This window comes from Otolemur garnettii, unplaced genomic scaffold (assembly GCF_000181295.1).
Source record: "Otolemur garnettii isolate 467f Iridium unplaced genomic scaffold, OtoGar3 scaffold00009, whole genome shotgun sequence".
NCBI classification, from domain to species: Eukaryota; Metazoa; Chordata; class Mammalia; order Primates; family Galagidae; genus Otolemur; species Otolemur garnettii.
Window position 1 is genome coordinate 4,810,918 of NW_003852404.1, and position 9,763 is coordinate 4,820,680.

Genomic DNA, 9,763 nt, shown 5'->3' on the forward strand with positions numbered 1-9,763 from the left:
TTCAAATTCTTGGGCCAAGTGATCCTTTTGCCTCAGCCTCCCAAGTAACTGGGACTATGAGGGCCTGGCACAATGCCCTGCTAGCTTTTAGAGACAGGGTTTCACTCTTGCTTAGGCTGGTCTCAAACTCTTGAGTTCAAGGAATCCACCCACCTCGGCCTCCCCGAGTGCTGGGATTACAGGCGTGAGCCACCACACCTGACCCTGGATTCTAGTTTCTTGGAACCCATTTGGGAAAGCTCAGACCTAGATCTCAGGGGGCTCTGGGACTTGGGTTCAGATAAGGGCCAGGTCCTTGACTTCCTCGGCTGTGGCTGTAGTTGCTAGCAGGGTGGTCAGAAGTAGGTGGGAGTTGAGAGGGAGGGTCGTCCTAGCAATGCAAAGAATGAGACTGCTCAGTGAAGCAGTGGATTTGGGAGGGACGGGGTCTGCTACACTGCCTGAAATGACAGCAATTGGGGTGGTGGTGAAATGGGAAGTTGATCATTTGGTACCACAGATAAGAAAAGGCTGACAAGAGGAATGAGGAAGGGCTCATTTTATTCCCAAACACAATTCTTCCTGGAGGTCTGCTAAAATATAAAAAAGGGACTGCAAGGGACAGAAAAATGTAACTCAGAAACAAAAAGCATAAATAGTTCATAGCCATGAACTACACAAATTAATTAAAGAAGTGGTCCAAGAGAGATTCTTTTCTCACCTATCAGACGGGCAGAGTTTAGAAAGATAAACAACATTCAGTTTCAGAGAAGATGGACATTGGAATAGCGTTTGGGGCTGGCAGGGATGGTTTGGTAACATACATCACCATGTTATATATGCATACCCTGGTATTGCAGTTCTACTTCTAAGAGTTAGTTAATCCTGAGGAGCTAACCAGACAGATGCCCAAAGATGTTCTTAGCAGTATCATTTACAAGAACCCAGTGGGGAGTGCACAAAATGTTTAGATAGGTAAAAAGGTCATGATACATCTTAAGGAGCAGCAGGGATGAGCAGGGGAGAACTCATTGGAGCCAGGACACTGGAATTCAAAGCCTGGCTCTGCCCCTCACTGCTACATGACCTAATGAAAGTCACTTAACCCTCCTCTGCCGCTGTTTACCATTTGTAAAATAGGAGTAATTGTTGTATTTACTTTGCAGATCTGTTCTGAGGATTAATTGACTTAAAGTATATATAAGGTGTTTTGGAACTCTGTCTCAATCTCCGTGATGATGATGATGGCTGTTAAAATGAGTATGCAGATTCACCCTCATGGATAGATGCTCTCTACACCCATATTCTGTAAAATATACCACGTATTGGTATGATCCAATTCATGTAAAATGGTCTCCCTTTTGATTTCTCTGCACATACATATCTGTAGAGAGAAGTCTGGAAGAATGGTCATGCCAAGGAGGTAACTAGTACCCATCCTGGATGATTGTCAGTGCCAGTTGTTTCATTTATTCTGCATCTTTCTATATTTTGGAATTTTCTACAATAAACACAGATCATTGTCCCAACTGGAGAAATTCAATAAAGACATTTTCACGTGGCAGGAAGAAGGGAGTGGGATGATTTCACAGCTTCTGCAGAGCAGAGGCTCCCACCACATGGTAACCAGACCACCTACTGGGGGCCCTTCTGTTTCTAGGCCCTGCCTTGCACCCTTCTTGCAGGTGTGTGGTCCTTCGTATCTCAGCCCCCTCCCTTAGTCCAGGAGGCTGCTTGGCACTCAGGAGTGCCCCAGCCACCTGCCTGCCTTACCGGAGTTGGGGTACTCCACCACGGTGGGCAGGTATCGGCTCTTGCTCAGGTCCACAGGCACAAAGGCTGTGTATTTGCTGATGACATTGCAGGCTTTGCTGGTGTGCACAGCGTTCACTTGGTAACGGCGGTTGGATCCTGTGGAGGGAGAAGCTGGGGTCACTGTTTGGATTCTGAAAGTCTTTTTTGGCATAGAAGCTCTGGAAGCTTACAGGAAGACTCAACCAGTGGCGCTCATCTTTGTGATTAAATAAGCCCTTAAAAATCAAGGGGTTGCTAGCTTGCTAATTAAAGACTTAAAAAAAAAACCCACCATCATTTCACAAAACAAAGGATATTTTAATGCAAAAAAATAAGGCATTATCTCAGAATAAAAGACAGCTACTTCCCTTAAATAACTATAGTGTTATTTTTACAAAAATCAACCCACTCTGTTGTCTGTATTTTTTATTTTAATTTTGCAGCTGTCTAATGGGAACATTGCCCTAGGACTTTGTAGGTCTCCTGCCTGGTGGGTGAGGACCACTGTCTGACTCATTTAACTACTGAGAAGACAGAAAATCAGAGAGGGAAAGTGGCAAGCACAGGGTCACAAGGAGGGTCAGTGACAGGCCTGAGATCAGCAATCAAGATGGCCTGATCTCAAAACCACGCCCTTTCCACTGAACAGGTGAGTGGTCTGGGTGGCTTGCTGCCTCCAGAGGGCTGGGTGAAGAGCCAGAGATCAAGGACCAACAAGTGCTTTGTAAACTGTAAGGTGAGGACCTCACAGGAAGAACCAAAGTAACCTGTACAATCCAAAAATGCAAACAGAACATAAACAACATAATATTATTATATAAATAAAGCAAAAGCCTATAATGAAGAAACCATATAACCATTCTCTATTCATATCCTGTTCTCAGAGCTGCTCCACCAAGATTCCACTTTCTCAGTGAAGTTTGCCCCAATTCCTGGACTAAATTAGCTCCCCCACCATCTCTGTTATACAATCTCTTGGATCCCTGTATTTCTTTTTAACAGCACTAAGGACAAATGCGCTCAATTAATTATTTGTGCAATTGATTAATGCTGGCTTCCCTGCGAGTCTATGTCAAGCCCTCATAGGTAAGGAAGGCCAGGGATAGCTCTGTTCAGTGGGACATCTGTGAGGTCCAGCGCAACTCTCCGCTGATCCCAATAAGTAGAAGACACTGATGAGTGGGGGGACAGATTGGAGGGTTCCCTGCAGAAAAGTGTGGGCTGTCTCCAGAGCACTATAGGGGGTGCTACAGGGTGGGTAGCACTGGAAAGTGAGTGTGGTAGTGGGCCGTGCCGGGGTTATGGGGAGATGGAGGGGACTGGAGCCAGGGGAGAGGTCGGAGTAGGGAATGAGCCGGGGCACTGAGCTGAACGGGCAGGGGGCGGGTCTAGGGGAAACGGGCGTGTCGGGGGCGTGGCTATGGGGAGAGGGCGTCCCTAGGCAGCCCCACTGAAGGATGCAGGTTGTGGGCTCCTGGAGCTTACCCTGTTCGATGTCACACTCGCGTTCTGCCAGTTGCTCGAAATCGCGGATGATGGCGCGGGCCGCCAAATGGTGGAAGGTCTCGTTCCACAGGTCAGCCTCCCGCCGTTCCGGGCCGGGGGGCCTCAGCTCAAAGCTCACCTCCCACTGCACCCGATGGCTGTCACGCAGGCCTTTGACCAGAGCCTTGCCCACCACCGGGTTTGGGGTGGTGGGCTCCTCAGCCTCCGCCAAGGGCTCCCAGTCCGAGGACGTCTCCGAGTCAAAGGTGGAGGGGTGATGGGACAGCTCTGCGGAGGGGAGGGGCAAGAGGACCAGGCACTGATCTGGGGGAATGGCCCTGAAAGATGGCCAATCCCACAGGGACATCCTCTCTCCCCAGAGAACAGACACCCCTAACAGGGAACAGACATCTTCTGCCTCCCCAGGGAACAAACAACTTTCCTAGGACGGTAGGGGTGGCATGAGTTTGTCCCTAAGAGAGGGGCAGATCCACCTCTCAGGAAGCCAGTACCTAATGCAGCCACATAGGGTGGAGCTGTAACATCACAGGCCACCCAAGGGATGGGATGACTGGGGAAGCATGGGATAGGTGAAATCCTCGGGCAAGTGTGGGCCACGGCAGACCCCCAAGGGCATAGACACAGGCATTTACCTCTGGGCCTATCATCTGAAGTTGGCCACACTCAAGGATTCCTCCCTGTCCCCAGTCAGATCCTGGACCCTGAAGTAACTTACCTGGGTCCCTGAGGCTACGGTTGTCAGAGGCAGGCTTCAGGCTGGACCCAGAATCCACATCCCTCATGGAGCTCCAGGCTGGGGGCTCCTGACCCAAGGACAGGCAAGGCTGGCAGCTTTGGGGCAGCAAAGAGGGCCTTCGGGCTCCTGGGCCATGTAGTTTGGGGCCTTGGCTCAGGTCTTGGCCACTGTTCAGCAAGGGCTGGGGATGAAGAGGAAGAGGAGGAGGCAGACAGACCCTTAGTGGCTGGACACTCTTTCCTCCTGCCTCCTGTCACGGTTCTTTCCCTGGGCACCATAACTCTTCCTGGGCACTGCCTCTTCAGTACCCAGGGGCACATGACCTAGTCTCCATTACCAATGAGAAACAAGAACAATCCCAAGTTAAGCATAAACTCCAAACCACAGAAAACCGTGGAAAAATCACACACCATGGATGATTCTAAATCTACTTTTTTTCTTGCCATAAAGTTTAAAACTTTTCCTGTGTGTGGTTAAAATTATCAACCTTTTTCCTTATGTCTTTCCATATGCCGTGCTTAAAAGGTCTTTTTCTTGCAAAAAATAGTCTAGCATTTTTCTGATTTCCTTTTTGTTTGTGTGTTTAAATCTTCGGTTCACATGAAATTTATGTTGGTGTAAGGAGATAGGAATGAGCTTTTCCTTGATTTTCCAAATGGTACAAATCTCAACACCATGTACTGAATGCAGCTTATTCATGGAGTCCCGGCAGTTTATCAGTTTCCTGCTTCTAGCCCAACAAAGCTTTCAGGCCCATTTGGTTTTATTTATGGACTTCCTGTTTTGTTTTGTTGATTTTATCTGTTCTTGTGCTGGTACAGACAGACATCAAAAGGCAAGGGACAAACAAAAAAATATATTTGCAACATGCCTGACAAGAACCATTTAAAAAAAAAATGCTTTTGTAAGTCATGGGGGGCAAAAGATTCACTTCCTAGGACAATGGGTCAAGGCATCTGCAGGCAGTTTATGGCAAAAGTGTCCAATAAACCCCTGGAAAAATGCTCAGCCTCACGAAAAATTTGAGCAATGTAAATTAAAGCAAGTTATAATTTTTTTTTGATTTTGCAGACTGCTAACTATTTAAAAGTCTGATGATACCCAGTGTGCTCAATGGGGAGACAGAGTTACCTGTGGATTGTGAGCGGGCATGTAAAACTGGCATAATTTGGGGGAGGATAATTTAGCAGTGTGCTATCTAGAGACAATAAAAATTCACAGGGAGATGGGTCAATAAAAATTTGACCCTGCAATTCCACTCTTAGGAATTCAATCCTGTGGAAATAGGCAAAGGTGCAAATGTCTATGTGCAAGTACTATGTTTATTTTGCAATATTATTTGTAAAGATTTGGAAACTATCTAAATATCTATCGGTAGAGGTTGACAAATAACCTCCACACAGTGGAACACCACACAACCCCGAAAAAGGGTAGATTTCTTCATATCAAAATGGGAAGATGTCCCAGATAAAGCTTATTTTTCTTTTTTCTTTTTAGGTTATTTTAATTTCAATTTAATGTAACTTTTTTTTGAGACAGAGTCTCACTTTGTCACCCTGGGTAGAGTGCCCTGGCATCATACCTCCCAGCAACCTCAGATTCTTAGGCTTAAGTGATCCTTTGGCCTCAGCCTCCCGAGTAGCTGGGACTATAGGCGCTCGCCACAATGTCAGGCAATTTTTAGAGACGGGGTCTCGCTTTTGCTCAGGTTGGTCTGGAACTCCTGAGCTCAAGCAATTCACGGGCCTCAGCCTCCTAGAGTGCTAGGATTACAGGTGTGAGCCACTGAGCCTGGTCTAAAATTTATTTATAAAAAGTAAATCGTGGGCAGCGCCTGTGGCTCAAAGGAGTAGGGCGCCAGCCCCATATGCCAGAGGTGGTGAGTTCAAACCCAGCCATGGCCAAAAACTGCAAAAAAAAAAAAAAGTAAATCGCGACTGTTCTCTATCGTAATTGTGGTAATTAGATGACTGTATGCATTTGTCAAATCTCATAGAACTATCCAACAAAAAGTAATTTTGTTGTATATAAAAAAGTGAATTAAAAAGACATTTGAAAAGTAAGTTGGAGAGCAGTTTGTGTATGTGATTATTAAAATATATCCCTGTGTTGTGTAGATGTATGCATTTGTGTGTGCATGTGGTCTTTCTGGAAGGGAATACTCAAAACCAAGTGGATCTCGGCATAGGGGAGGAGGACTTTTCTTTGTACTTTATACCAGACTGAACCCTTGTAGGCTTTTCTTTCAATCTCTTGGGTAGTTATTACTTTTGTAATTGAAGACTATTAAGTTAGTTAAAAATGAATCTTAAGCCTCTGGGATCATGCACGCTCCCTGGTAGGGGGAGGAAATAAAGGAGCAAAGGCACTTACTGGTGTGCCAGAATTTTTTAGGCCAACAGTTAGCCATGAGGGCTTTGTCAACCCTATCAAGTATTTACTGGGAGGGGGTGACCGTGCCTCCCCCTCTCTCTAGATCAGAGGTCCTAGGGATGGTGCAATAGTGTGGGAGAAGAAGGGGACTGGTCACTCCAAGGATGGCCCCAGTGGAAGCTGGTACCCAGTCCTGGCTTCTGGGTCCCTAACACCAGCCCTCTCTTCCTACCTTGTCATTGCCACACCAGGTCAGAGAAACTGAAGTTGCTAAGGTTTCCATGGCAACAGATGAGTCTAAAATCCAGTGATCATATTACCCAGCCAGAGGCTACAAGAAATGTGTGTGTGTTTGCACGTGCACCTGCCTGGGCAAGTGTGTTAGGGAGAATCAGATTGAGGAAAAGCCAGGTAGGAGAGAGGGCAAGAAATGAGCAGAAAGGTGCCTGAAGAGCTAAGGGGAGGAGAGGAATAAAGGGGGCCAGCCTGCCTGGAGCTCCCACCCAAGAGAACTGCCACCAAAGGACACCTACTGTGTGCCAGGCACTTCATCTCTTACCAGCCATCCCCTGGAAGAGCCTCCACTTAGAGTTGACTTCCAGTAAATGTCTGTCATCTCTAAGCTATTCTACCCATTCTGCAGGTGAGGAAAGTTGGATGACATGTTTGAGGGGCAGAGTCAGCCTGACTGCGAGGCTAGTGCCTTCCAGTTGCACCAAGTGGTCCCTGCCAGGCACAGAGAAGGGCCCCCAGGGGAAGGTGGCAGTGGCCTTGCCCTTGGGGAGTGGGCGTGTGTGTTTGTGGAAGTGGGGATGGCAGGGGCTGGGTGGTTAGAATGGGAAAGGGCATATCCAGGGGAGAAGGAGAAGGTTGCTTTTATGCAACCACAGAGTTACAATGACAAACTGAGTTAGACTATTCTTAAGAAAATGGGTTAAACCATGTTTGGTTAGGACAGTGGTTCTCAGCCAGGTAATTCCCCTCCCCAACTTGGGGCCATTTGGCAGTGTCTGTGGACATCTGTTGTCATGACTGGAGGCAGTGGTGACACTAGCTTTGAGTGGGCAGAGAATTCCACCAAAGTTTCTACAATACACAGGACACCCCTTCCCCACAACCCCCATGCCAATAGTGCTGGGGTTAAGAGACCCTGGTCCAGCAGGACAGTGGGTGACATTCCTGTGGTGGCTTTCCGACTTTCAAATTCTCTCCACTCTGGGGAAGGATACAACCCCCAGGGTGTGTAGGGGGTGCAGTGTGATAGAGGAGGAAGCAAGGGCTTTGAAGGCAGAGGGTCTCGGGTTTCCCTTACTGGCTGTGTGACCCCTTGATAAGCCACTTTACCTCTCTGGCCTTCAATTTCCACCAAGTCAGGGTGGCTGGCCCCCAAACTCTCTCCTCTCTTGAGGTGCTATAAAATCAACTGAGGGAGTAGATGCTCCTTGTGAAGTGGGGAGTGCCATGTGCAGGGAACCAGTGAGCTCAGTGCCAAGTGGGTGTCATGATTAGGAAGACGTCCTTGGGGGGTGAGGTGGATGAAGGTCTAGAGAAGTAATAGAGGAAGAGGTCCACGTGGTCGTGTGAATTGTGGAGGCCCCATCCTGTGGTTGAAGCAGGAGATGCAGTTCTCCCCAATCCGTGGCCTTCCCCAGCTACCCCCGCTCCCCAACTGCCCTGCTTGGGTACCTGCAAATCAATGTGCCCCCTCTGGGCATCCAGGCTGGTCTGGTTGGTGAGGTCCTGCAGCCTGGCTTTCCGCAGTGGGTACCTCCTGGCAGCTGCCGTGGGGTCGCTGGCTGTGGTGACCCTGGGGCAGGGCTTGTAGTTGGTGATCTGGTTGGTGCTGTATGCCCTCCGTCGCTGGGAGAGGTCCAGATCTGGACAAGGGGTAGTGACAGGGAAGCTATGAGGGTGGGACAGCAGGGAAAGAGAGGGGCTTGCATACATCTTTCCTGCTTGGAAGCTTCTTAGGCTCACCACTGCTTGTCTGCCAAAATACACACAGGTGCCTCACCAGGCAGCCAAAGCCTTGCCTGACATGGCCCCAATCTATCTTCTAAGATACTCCTCCTTCTGCTTTTTAATGAACAATGTACCCCAAACACATGAGATGAGCAACAGTGGTATCTTTGCACCACTGCTCAGGCAGTTTCTGGACCCTCCTGCCTATTCCCATGTCTAAGAACCCATCTCCTTGTTAAGTCAACGTTAATGTCCACTAGTGTACTTGTCTCTCCCGGGATTCTCACAGTTTGTTGCATTTTCCAGTAGCCCCTGTCACTCTGCTTTCTATCAGAGTTAGAGCCAGTCATCTCTCTCTCAGTAGATGGTGAGCTCCTTAAGGGTGGGCAACATGTTTGAGTCATCTTTGCTTTCCACGTTGTGTGCTCTGGCCCTAAACTTAGTAGGGAATCACTAAGTACCCTTCGAATGGAAACTGACACCATAAAGAGGCTCTGTAGTCAGATAGGTCGAAGCTTTTATCTGTGCTCTACCTCTTTCGAGCTCTGTGAGCTTAGCTGAGTTCCTTAGCTCCCCAAGTCTCAGTTTCCTCATCTGTGAAATGGGTATAATAGTACCCAGCTCTGCAGCTGTTAACTAGTTAGTGAGATGGTCCATCATCAACCAGGATTGGTGATGGAGTATCTGCTGATTGATTGGGCACCTTTGGCCTGCCGCAGGTGGAAGGGTGCTCCCAAGCTCTTGGTGCAGTCTCCACTGTCCAGCACGGGTCCCTCCTCCGGAGAGTGGTAGAAGACGGAGCTGCTGGACTCCTGAGAGTGAGAGTGCAGCAGGCTGTACCTTCGCCTCTTGTCCTGGAGGGAGGGAGAGAAAAGAGGTTAGATGTCAGGAAGGACTGGACAGGGCAGCAAGGTCTGAGAACAGGGGCAGTGGAGGTTCCATCTCAGAAGAACTTGCAAGATAGAAAAGCTATCTGATTGCTTTGGGAATTTTAGGAAACTTCCTTCTTTTCTTTTCTTTTTTTTTCTTTTGAGACTGTGTCTCACTCTGTCACCCTGGGTAGAGGGCTGTGCTGTCATAGCTCACAGCAACCTCAAACTCTTGGGCTTGAGCAAACCTCTTGCCTCAGCCTCCTGAGTAGCTGGGACTACAGGTGTCTGCCACTACAGTAAAAAATAGTAAAATAGTAAAAAATAGTTTTTCTATTTTTAGTAGAGACAGGGTCTCACTCTTGCTCAGGCTGTCCTCAAACTCCTGAGCTCAAGCAATCCACCTGCCTCATCCTCCCAGAGTGTTGAGATTATAGGTGTGAGCCACCATGCTCGGATGAAACTTCCTTTCAGGAAGATAATGAATGGAATGAACTTTTCATGTCACTTATGATGTTTATATTTTTAATAATTGACCTTATTC

At 48.0% G+C, this 9,763-nt stretch overlaps 1 protein-coding gene across 1 annotated transcript in view; it reads right to left on the reverse strand.

Moving 5' to 3' along the window:
- Window positions 1-9,763, reverse strand: part of VWA5B1 (von Willebrand factor A domain containing 5B1) — a 56,952-nt gene that overhangs the window by 7,088 nt on the left and 40,101 nt on the right. The window contains exons 13-17 of the mRNA XM_012801467.1: window positions 9,015-9,204; window positions 8,075-8,265; window positions 3,995-4,196; window positions 3,259-3,546; window positions 1,753-1,890 (exon numbers count right to left, since the gene is read on the reverse strand). Of these exons, the coding sequence (XP_012656921.1) occupies window positions 1,753-1,890; window positions 3,259-3,546; window positions 3,995-4,196; window positions 8,075-8,265; window positions 9,015-9,204 (1,009 nt within the window). The remainder of the gene's footprint in view (window positions 1-1,752; window positions 1,891-3,258; window positions 3,547-3,994; window positions 4,197-8,074; window positions 8,266-9,014; window positions 9,205-9,763) is intronic.